The following is an 11777-nucleotide window of genomic DNA, read 5'->3' on the forward strand; positions in this document are numbered from 1 at the left end:
CTTTCTCTTTCCTTTCTTTCATAGTTTATTGTCAAGTTGGTTTCCGTATAACACCCAGTGCTCGTCCCAAGTACCCTCCTCCATGCCCTTCACCCCGCTTCCCCTCTCCCCCACCCCCATCAGCCCTCAGTTTGTTCTCACAATTCAAGAGTCCTGCTTTTCTTTCAGCTAAGGTGGACTAGATCTCTAGGGGCACAGCTAGAAAACAGACGCATCAGGGGGTGTCCAGTGGCAGGAGCGGAGTTTAGAGGAGGAAGGCACACATCGTCCCTGGGAGCCTGTGGCAGAGATGCGGCAGCAGAGACCTGGGCCTGGTCCACTGCTGTCCACGGTGCCCATCCAGGGCACAGTTAGGCCTGTGTGACCGCTGGCCCAGGCGAACCCATGTGCCTGTTTCTCCGCATTGGCAGCGCTGCGCCGTTCTGTGCGATATTGTGAAGACAAATCAGCCTTTGCCTTTAAGAAATGGTCAGTGCTCATGACATGAGAGCTCTCTGTGCTCCTCAGTGGAGAGCTGGGCTGTCTGCTCATCAGACATTTCTACATGGAAACCCAGGGCCTGCTTGTTAGCAGGGGATAAACTTCCCCTTTTCGGGACTCTTGCGGTCCCTGAGGTCGGGCTGCCCAGCCCTCTGGTGTCTGATGCTGCGTATTTCTGCCTTTCAGGGGGGAGTTCGGCTTGCGGGAGTACTCCGAGGTGAAGACGGTGACAGTAAAGATCCCTCAGAAGAACTCCTAAGAAGGCCAAGGGGGAAGGTGGAGGCCAGCCTGCAGGACTTTCCCTCTCCACTCTCCCTGGGGGGCCCGGCTCTCAGGAATCCAAAGCTCATACTCAGTCCTTATTTAAAGTGAAATAATGACAAGTAGGTCCGGCCAGTCAGTGCATAACGAAAGCAGAGCATGTGGGCACCGTTTCCTGGCACTCTTATGTAAGGGCTCACCTGAATGATACCAAATACTGGGGAAAGGGCGAGAGGAGGAGTAGCTGTCAGGGACATCCCAGAGAGATGGGCTGAAGCCTTTGGTCACAGAGAACTTTCCTCCTGAGGGAAGGTCATCCTTATATTGTCTTCATTTTCCCCCTTCCAGGCGCTCTCAGCTCACCCAGCCCTCCCACCCCTCCAAGGCGATCTCAGCTGAGCTCATTTGGGGCAGATGTTTGGGCCAGGAACAATTTTCCAAGGTTTTGTAGCCAAATTACCATTTCATGTTATCCACTTCTTCAAAGCAAAACATGAAATGGTTTTAGTTAGAGCCAGACCCGACTGAAAATGCCACGAGCTGGTACACTGCAGATGTATCGAGAAGAACTGGGGACGTCCCTGACCCAGCTTGGCTTCTTACATCCATAAATCACATGAGCGAAAGATCAGGAAGATAGAGATGGGAGGTCATCCTATGTAGTTCACAGCTTCTGAGCTGGCTGCTTGGCTTTAAGGCGTGTGGGTGCGCGTGTGTGTTTACTTCCTCCTGGGTGATTCTGGAATAAGGCAGGGGGTGGGTTGTTTTTCTTAGATTGGTAAAATCTTTTTCCAAGGCTTATCTTAATAATTGACCCAGAAACGAATTGCATAGGCTCAAGAATTTGGTAAAAGGTAATGCTGGGGCCTTGCAGAAATAATTTCATTTTCAGTACTGGCTGACAATTCTTATTTAAGTGAACTATCTCTGCAGTTAGAGTCTTCAGCTTCTGTCTCCCGGCCCCCACTGCCCCAGCACTGCTACTCCCAGTGCTCTGGCTGTTACTCTGGCTTGCCGTGCCCTAAATCCACTGGCAGTAACCTTGGAAAACCTGACCAAGCCTGCAGGTTTCGTGTCTGCTCACAGACTGGCAGAGTGCCACTATTGCCATGCTCCACTAGACCTCCCCGGACATGCCCAGCAGCTCGTCCATGTCCACTCAGTGATGCCCCCCTCCACCTCCCTAGGAGCTTCCGGACGGGGAGGCATGAAGCGGTGGCCCTCCCTCCCCTCCAGTCACACGCTCCTCTCCTGCTTTCCAGTGCATCTACTCAGTTGATGGGCAGCGTCACCTTTCTTTCCTCCTTCCCCTTTTCCGGCTGCCGAAACCAGTCTGGTCTGTAAACTGGATGGAGATCATTTATTTAAAAGTACCAAACCTAACCTAGAGTACGTGGAATATGGACAACACATATATAGCCTTCTGTATTTAATGGGTTTCTGCTTTCTAACCATACCAGTTTTCTATTTATAAGTCTTGTCTATTCACGATGTTTAAAAGAAATCCCTCTTTGCTGTTATTTACGAACGGCAGTGCATTCAGTGGCCCGATGCCTTCAGAGATGCCGCATCTCTGAGCTCTTCCATGTGACTGTCGTGCTCTCCTTATAGCTTGTGTCCAAGTGAACATACCCATTAACCAGCTAGTTACCTTTCAACTGCAGTATAGAATGTGAAAATGAAGATTTATTTCTTTTAATTTACTTTAAAAGAAACCTCTGTGCTAGCAATAAAGCATTTATATTGTGTACTCCTTGGGGTTATTTGGCTGTGTTTATAAATCTTTTTGTCATACTGAGTACACTTGGGTCCTCCTCTCAGCGGCTGGGGTATTCAGCTGGACTGTTTTCTATGGGCACTGACCAGAAGTCTGGGCAAGTATTTTTACAGAATACAGTAAAGTAAATAAGACCCTTGTTTTCTGCACAATTTAAACTTGGTGTATACATACATTTTCGTGTGGAAACAAGTATAATCATGTATTAAACCTAGGAAATGATTTCATTCCAAAAAGCCTCCATGAGGGGCTTCTGGGTTGCTCCTGAAGCGTCTTGACTTCAGCTCAGGTCATGATCTTGCAGTTCATGGGTTCAAGCCACATGTTGGGCTCTGTGCTGACAGATCAGAACCTGGAGCCTGCTTCAGACTCTGTGTCTCCCTCTCTTTTTCTGCCCCTACCCGCTCGCTAGGTTTTTCCCTCTCTCTCTCAAATATAAATAATCATTCGGGCACCTGGGTGACTCAGTTAGTTAAATGTCTGACTTCGGCTCAGGTCATGATCTCAGGGCTCATGGCTTCAAGCCCTGTGTCAAGCTCTGTGCTGACAGCTCAGAGCCTGGAGCCTGCTTCAGATTCTGTGTCACCTTCTCTCTCTGCTCCTCCCCTGCTCATGTTCACGCTCACTCTCAAAAATAAATAAACATTAAAAAATTTTTTTAATCATTTAAAAAAAAAGGAAAAAAAAAGAGCCTCTATGAAAGCTAGAACGTAAAGGAGAGTCAGGGCTCGTCCTCACCATCAAGGCTACACAACAGAGCTCGCGTTGCTGATGGCATTTGGTAGTGGTTTTACTTTACTCACCGTGGTGAAATAAAGTCAAAAGCTGACAACCCGAGCCAGTATTTGGCAGCTGCAAGAAGGAAGCTGTAAATGGTGATGGTATTACCAGCTAGAGTTTGTTTGCTCTCCATTCTCAGAGCTGAGCTTTTGGGGAGTGCTTTCCACTTGTCAGACCTGCACATCCCCTCCTTCCAATGCTTAGAATCTCCACCTGAGCCCTATTCAAGTGAGACAAAACAAAAACAGATGACTTGGCCACAAAGGGGATCAGACTCAGGGAGTTGTGTTGCTCTCTGACTGTGGAGATCTCATCCCTCAGAGGAGCAAACTGAGGCCCGGGAGCCAGTCCCCATGGCACTGGGGTGTATTGTGAAATACAAGATGCGGGCTCCCTGTGAATCTACCTCATGTTCATTACCTTCACCCACCAGGAAGAAAATGAGAACCAGATGGGTATAGAGTAATCACTGAAAAGTCCTCTGGAAGCTGGCATTGTAGAGTTTATAGATAACAGGAATCCAGAATAAGATAGACATAATTTGATGGTTCTTCAAAGCATAAAGTTCCTCAAACCTCATCCCTTTGTGGTACCAACATAAAGGCAAATGAAGACAGCATTACAAACATCACTAAGGAAACTGACACAGAGACACTCAATCCTTGTCATTAGCACTGTATATCTATGGTCTTTGTCACTGTCAACCCCTGAGATTTCCGTCATACCTTTTCCTCCAAAACACTCTCAGTGCCTTTGTATTGATGATCTCATTCTTTTTCGTGACATTTTAGATAATAAATGGCAAGAATAGTATAAGGTAGGGACTAAAGAACAGGAAGAGTAAATACGCTAGACTGTACAATAAAACAAAAAGATGTCCACGAGAAGAGGACACTCCGGGAGAAGCTAGCAGAAAACGTGGGCTTTGATCTGGGCTCGAGAAGGAATGTAATTTCAGTAGGCAGGGGAGTGAGAAGAAAGCATCCTTGATAAAAGCATTAATGTGCAGAGGTGAGGCAGAGGCATGCCCATGTGATTGTGAGGAGATGGCTGTCATTCAGACTGCGGAGGACCCTGGGGCTCAACCAGAGCTCCAGGTACTGTAATAGAAGATGGGATCCCTTGTGGTTTGGGGGCTGGAGACCGACAGGGCAGTGGTTAGACCATGTTGGTCGGGAGCCGAGTGGTTCAGAGAAGCAGACTGGTCACGGGATGAGTGTGGTGTGGTCCCAGCTTGGTCATGGGATGGAAAGGAAGGAAACAAATCAGTGGGGAAGTCTCCAGAACTCAGTGAATGAATATGAAAGAAGAAAAAGTGAATGAATACATTTTCAAGCCTGGATGGTAAGGAAATGGTAGTGTCGTCGCTGTAGAGGTTGAAACATGGAACAGGGTCAATCACAGAGCTTAAAATATACCAGGAATAATAGAAACAACTACAAAATCACATGAATTAAAAATGGGATGAAAAGAAGAAAACGGTGGGAAACGAGTGCAGCCAGAATAAGGCTGGAAAATACACATTCCACAAGGTGCTGTCTGTGTTTATAGGGGTCACGGTTAATCTGATGGGGGAAGAGCCAACCCTGCAGACCCCTGACCCTAAGAAACTACCCCCGTCTCCTCCATCACTTTCCCTCCACAAATGGTTATGATGCCAGGTGTTGGCATAGATGCTGGAGGACAGAGCCAGCCAGGCACAGCTCCTACCCTTGTGAAGCTTCCAGTCTAACAGGACAACCCATCACAGGGGGCCGGCTGCTTTGCTATCTGACTATAACCCTTACCAGGCATATACATCCAGTTTATGGAAGGATCACGCAGATCCTCTCCCACGCCCTCTTGTTGGTAATCCAGAGTGACAGCCGACTAGCAACGCAGCATTGGGAAAAGCACGTTGCATGGAAGGGTCAGAAAAGGGATCAGCAGCCCTCTCCCTTGAAGTCCCTTTACAGGAAGTTGCGTGTGTCTCTGGGTGAGTCACTTCACCTTGGTGGGCCTCCACCTCCTCCGTGGGACCACACAATGCGGGGCGGGGAGGAAACATCACGAGTGATCAGTTTCTTCGGTGGCTCTGAAGCGTCACGCCGCACACACGGCTCTAAACTACAAAAAGTAACAAAGTGCCCGTAGGACACCAGTTATGTGTCATTTCTCACTCAGCTTTAAGGCGACCATGCAGGCCCTGACTCTCTAGGATAGGATTCCTGGGGATTCCGGGGAGGCCTCCTTGCCTGGAGGCGGGCCACACGTGCAGCCCTCAAGCTAGGTGCCAGGGGGACGCACGCAGCTCTGGCCGTTCCCCAGGTTTCCGTCCTGTGTACTCGACACATTGTTCAGAGGCCGCGTGGGGCGGTTGCAAGGCCCGCGGTCTCTCACCGGGCTGCCGGTGCCGCCCAGAATGCCTCACACAGCCCCTGCTCCGCAGCGGAGCCGGCTGGGAGTGAGAGCATGGGAAAATCCACTCCAGAACGGCATGAGCTCCCTTCCTAAGCACGTACATCATCTAATTCTCACTTGGTTATTGGCCAGATTAAAAGGAAGATCAGCTTGCCATGTAGCCTTTGATGTGAAACTGCTTAGATAATGTTTCCTTTGGCCATTTATCTATGTAGCAAGGAGGAACCTGAAACCAGCCCAGCCTGGGCCCCCTTCCTGCTGGAGCATGAGCGCCTCTTCATGGTTTCATGGTCTTTGAGCCTTACTTTTTTGGTTTGTTTCTCAAGAGCAGGGTCCCTGTCCTTCCTCTCCTCCTGAAATAGCTGTTATTATCAAGTGGGCTCGAGTTGCCAAATTTCTTTTATGATGCGGTTTCCCCAGTCTGCTTCAGAGATGTGCAGTAGGCTTCCTACTTTATACTATGAGCAGGTTGAAAAGTACTCCAACCCCAGTCGCTCCAGAGCTGCAAAGAACAGAGGCTCCTCCAGTCCCCATCCCATCTAGACCCAAACACAGTGATTCCAGGACTCTCGGAAGCCCTCTCCTAATTCCAAGCAGATACATCCAATTTATGGAAGGATTCATAACGTAGAACGTTTCCCAGTTCCTCTTGGTTGAGGGGGAGCTTTCAAAGATTCCCATGAGGGTAGCCACGTAGCAATGAACAAGAACCCATCGTGTCTCTTTAGTTTGCCAGAGCTTGGCAAACCCCTGGGAAGCGTTTGTTGGCTAAACAGCTGAGATCTCGGTCTCCATTTCCCAAGTTAGGTTCATTCATAAATAGCACGGAATTCGAGTAAAATTGGATACATTCCAGATGCCACTTGTGAATACAATTAGCTCATGCTCCCTAGTGGCCCTGCGGGAGGCATAATGGCCACAAACACTCTCGGAGTCTGGAGCAGTGTCCACTCCCAGCCCTTAACTGTGTGCTAAAAGAAATGCTGTGCCTTGCCAGGGAGAGGTGGGGACAGAAGCTTGTCAGACAAAGGCTGGAGACCATGGGGCTGGNAGGGTGTCCATCCACCACATGACTACTCTTAAGTTCAGATCTGACACACTCAGAATCCAGGAATGGGAGTTAGTAACTGATAGTAACAGTTAGGCTAGTAACATAAAGAGCTTCTCCAATGGGCAAAGCAGCAAAATTCTGAAGTGTTCCACTGCTCACTAGCTGTGTGCTTTGGCAAATTCATTAACTATCTAAACCCTCAGTTTCCCCACCTGGAAAATGGGGGTAATAAAATTAACCTACCTCACACAGTTAGCATGAGAGTGGAATAAGAAATGTGTATAAAATGCTTACTAATGTCCACTGTAAGAGCTTAAAAAAAAAAAAACGGTAGCAATGAATAAAGATGGATGTACAAATCTGTATTCAGGAGAGCTCCAGTCCCAGAGAGGTCGTAAATTTCACAGTCCCTTGGGTTTGCTCTAGCACATCCATGGCTTTGGGTTCCCGTGCGGAAGCCAGGCAGGAGGACACCTGCACTTTAAGGTGTCCTATTTAAGGACACACTTTAAGGTGGCCTTAAATAGTGGGCCTTGAGCCAGGCACTCTGGTGAATGCTGGAAGGTTGGCAGGATATAATCATTTAAAACCACATGTCTATGACCAGTCAGTTGTATTCCGCATGCCCTGTCACTGAGACCTAGAGACTGCGTCCCACAGGAGACGTGGTCCCGGTACCCATTTGTTTAAAAGAACAGGTAGCAAGTGGGGACAAGTTGGTGAAGGAGGCAAATACTAACTTAGAAGAGGCTTTTGCTGCCTCGTGCTAAGTTTTTGCTATGTTGAGGTTGTTACTACAGCATCGTTGTATCACTGCTTCCAAACCCAAAGAACCTGGTGGGGTTCTCGCCTAGGTGTGCAGGAGGGAGTCCCCTGCCTGTCTGAATATTTAAACTGAAGCCCAGGTTCTCAGGAAGGCGATGGTAACACCTTTGGAAGAGTAGTAACATTGTGGGAAGGCATCGCCTCTCCGCAGAGCTACAAAATATGACTCTACCATTCCAGGCCCTTTCAGAGGAGTGGGGGCTGCTTTGGCCCAGAGGTTGAAAATGAGAACCCTTTCCCAAGCAGAGGCCTTGGTACAATCAGCTAAACCTAAAGAACCATAGAAAACAACGCTGAAAAATGCCCAGAACACTTTTTTCTGCCTGTCTGTTTCATTCCCACAAGAAACTGTTACTCTTCCAAACTAGTTACAAGGCTTACCCACAAGAAGAATAGATAACCTTAAAAAGCCTAGGGGAAAATAAAACCACCCTGGAAACTCACTCAATCCCAAGGGCCATGATGACCCAGGATTCTGATTTGGCTTTTTTTTTTTTCCATTTCCCACTCAAAGATAACAAATAAACTAATGCGCAAAGCCACATACATATTGGAAACACTTGTCCTTTATGTTTTCCACTTACCCTCAGCGATATCAAGGACTTTATAACAAATTAGCTTGTCAGGAATTCTTTTCAGGAAACTGAACCACAGTTTTAGTCTTGTCTATTCAACACATTGTTCAGAAATGTTTTGATAACCTTTAAAGCCCTACTCTAGGAGAGAAGTTCCCATACCCTCCAATTAAATTCTTTCCTATTTTGAAGGTCATTAAGACTTTGGAAGATGTGCTTATACATGAGTTTAAATCACACATCCATGTCCTCAGCCGAGGAAGGTCCTCACAGCCACCAAATTGTGCAGGGCCAGGGCTCTCCATGGTCAGGAAGGAGAGCCTGGGAGTGTTGGACACAGCCACTCATTGGTAGGTGGACCTCCATCTGCTGTGTGGATACCAGGGTGTGAACAGATCTGCAGAGGTGAGGGCAGAGGACTCATCCATGGAAAGGCTGCAAAAAACCGTGAAGTATGGGGTTGGTCCTCAATGCCCCAGCCTGCCAGATATGGTTCTCCCACCCTCATTAAAATCTGTTCACCGGGAACTGTTTTGCAAAGGGGCGGTGGTATTTTCTAGTGCCTGTTGTTGAAAATATAGATTTAGCCAGAAAAGGAAGATTTAGACAGGGTTATATAATGGGATTTTAAGAGTTAAAGGGGACCTTTGAGATTATTCAGTCTAATACCTTCATTTGACAGACGTAGAAAATGAGCCAGAAAGAGAAATGACCTCCACGTGGGGAACCTTTCAACCCAGGACTTCAGCCCGGTGCTTTTTCTCCTCTACTACCTGGGATAGAATTTTTGGAAACTTGTTATACTGAATCCCCAGTACTACTTACTTTACGGAAGTAAAACATAGCCATTAATTGCAAATGTTTCCAGAAGGGTTCAGGCAGCGTCTTTTAATAGAACCCATTAGCCCATTAGTACCCACTAAACACATCATCACTCAGTTTTCGAGATCAGCTTAAAGAAAGCAGGGTTTGAAGAGGGAGGGATCTGAGACGAGGAAAGTCTTTTTGTGCAGAGAAGTAGAATGGAGACAGAAACACGCTGGGGGCCACAGCAGGGTGAGGGTGAGGGTGTCATGGTTTGGAGATCTGGCTTTCTTGCTGTTTCTGCTTCGAAGCAACAGTATGACTTGGCCCCATCCCTGCCCCTCTCAAAGCTTAGCTTTCTTACGTGTAAAATATGGGTCGTGGGTGGGGAGAAGAGAGGCGGGGTCCTTGAACCTGGCATCAGAGTCACTTTGGAGAATTGGTTAAAAACACTGCCCCATTTCCTCTCTGGCTATTTTCATTCAATGGGACTGAGGTTTGGCCTGGAAATCTGTATATATGATTTGCCTTGTTTTCAATGTGAATTGCTTTAGTTATTACTGAACAGCTGTTTGCATGTGCTCGGTTTAAAACTCAAAAGCTAATTACAAAAAAAAAAAAAAAAAAAAGGATTTGTGTATTGGAAGGTTTCCTTCCAAAGCCTGGTCCCGGGAGTCCCCAGCTCTCTTTCCAGAAGCACACCTCTTATTGGTTTCTTGGTATCTTTCCAAAGATGCCATGGACATTTTTAACATGTAGCCCAAGTGACTGGTGCAGCTGGTCTCAAGACAGGCGTTGGGTGGCGGGCTCTGCTCTGTAGCCTCCTTCCCCCCCTTCCCCTCAGATGAGGGAACCGAGGCTTAGAGACGGAAAAGCATCACGCCTCCTGGAGCAGTAGGGCAATGACAAGCCCTCGTACACGGTGCTCTTCCTTCTATGCTTGGCAGTTGCTGGGGTCCTTGCTCACAGCCACTGCTGTCAGGGACGGGAGGTCTCTGCTGCACCTTGTGTGGATGGGAGAGCCGAGTTCTCCCCGAGCATGGAGCCGGGCCAGGAAGGGCTTCTCCTGCACTAGAGCCCCAACTCCCAGCCGTGGCTTCCGGGCTGCTGGGAGAAGAGCGTGGGGACCCTGGCGCTGTCTCAGAGGGAAACTTGACAAGTAAGACCTGCCTCTCCCCGGTGCCCAGGCAGACTTGAGCCCCACCGTGGGTCCTGTCTCCTTTCCTCCTCTCCCCATCCTTTGTGGCACCCCGAATTTACACACAGGGATTGTTTTTCCTGAAGCTCGCCTATTTCAGATCTGAAAAAGCTTCCCAGGAAAGGAGCTGGAAATTCTAGAGACGAAAGCATCTTCGTTCCTCATTCTTGAGTCAGTAATGTCCTTAAAGATCCCCCAGTAATGGTCCCAGCAACTGTCATTTCCACAGACTCCTGCCCTTGGCTAATAAATAACACAGGGAAGCTTCACCAGGGGTCTGTTTCTGAACAAATTATCTTTTCAACACTCGGATCAGCTTACTTCATGGCTTGGTTGTTTCCTGTTTCTCAGCATCCAATTCAGTTGGCCTGCCTCGGAGCTGGCCGCGAGTCGGGCTTTGTGTGCGAGCATGTGCGCGGAATCTTCAGAGGTCCTGAGGTCACGGTTCCTGCTCTGGAGCCTGCGGGGCAGCCCCCCGAGGCCGGAGGGCCCTGACTCGCAGGCCAGGCACCTGGGCTCTGGTCCCGGCTGTGTGCTGGCACCCTGCCCTGGGCCGGCCTCCTCGCCGGCATCACTCCACTTCTATCCCAGCACTACCCCCTATGAGGGGCCTGGCCAATCCTGTTTCATGGATGGCATTGAGATTGGAGGAAGAAATCACAAGCGGCAGCACAGGATCTGGAGTCCAGGCTCCTTCTAGGCCAGGGGGTGGAGCGTCTGTCGGGGTGATGGGCCCTCACCCGCCAGCCTCTGCCCGGCCGCACATCTCCATTACCGCTGTCCACCCTCTGCCGTCTCTGCCACCAGCCCTGACTGACCCGACAGCTATTGTTGACTGTCCCCTCTGGCACCTGCTCCCTCTGCCCAGAACCCAGCCCCGCTTCCCCGGCTTCCCTTTTCTTTCTGTCCTTCCTCGATACTTTCAGCAGGATGACTGCTCCCTGCTCACGAGCTAGGTGCTGTGCTAGGTGCTGGGAGCACCTCGAGGGTGGGAGAAGCTCGTCCTCTGAAGCCCACCTTCTAAGGTGGGAGACAGAGAAATAAATCACTCATGCTAATGCCATAGGATAAGCGCTGTGCCAGGAAGAAGAAACGCCTCAGGGAGACGCAGAGGAGGGAAGTGGTCAAGTTTGATAAGGGGAGCAGGAGCGAGACAGAGTTTGGAGAGGGGTGGATTTTATAGAGAAGGTGACATGTGAGTTTTTTAAATACCTCCTTGCTTCCACACAGTATATTAAAAGGGTGAATAAAGGGCAGGGACCAGAGAGTGAGAACATTCTGCTTTATTATGTAGCCCATCAGGCATTTATATTTACTTGCTACATGGCACACAGTTAGAGGATTCAGAGGTGTGTCCAGAGCCCAGAATCTTACTTAGCCTCATACAGACTCCCTCTAGCACAGTAGCTTCTAGGGAAAAAAAAAGAAAAGTGCAGATATAAGCAAGAAGAGAAAACCCAGAGTACCCGGGTCAGCCTCAAGAGGAAAACATCTGTCCGTCAGGCAAGGGTAGATCCTAAGTGTATATAAGCAAAGCAGAATGTGCCTGTAGAGCCTTGAAGACTGATTTGGAAAAGCAGGGGAAGGTGGGCCAGGAATGGATGACAGCAAAAAAAAAAAAAAAAA

At 48.7% G+C, this 11777-nt stretch overlaps 1 protein-coding gene across 1 annotated transcript in view; it reads left to right on the plus strand.

Annotated features, from left to right (window-relative positions):
• ALDH1A2 (aldehyde dehydrogenase 1 family member A2) overlaps positions 1-2491 on the plus strand; it is a 94529-nt gene extending 92038 nt beyond the window's left edge. Inside the window, exon 13 of the mRNA XM_077747945.1 lies at positions 667-2491. Within this exon, the coding sequence (XP_077604071.1) occupies positions 667-739 (73 nt within the window). The 3' untranslated portion in view covers positions 740-2491. The remainder of the gene's footprint in view (positions 1-666) is intronic.
• The last annotated feature ends 9286 nt before the right edge of the window (positions 2492-11777 follow it).

The sequence above is a fragment of the Crocuta crocuta genome, unplaced genomic scaffold (assembly GCF_008692635.1).
Source record: "Crocuta crocuta isolate KB4526 unplaced genomic scaffold, BGI_CrCroc_1.0 scaffold130, whole genome shotgun sequence".
Taxonomy (NCBI): Eukaryota; Metazoa; Chordata; class Mammalia; order Carnivora; family Hyaenidae; genus Crocuta; species Crocuta crocuta.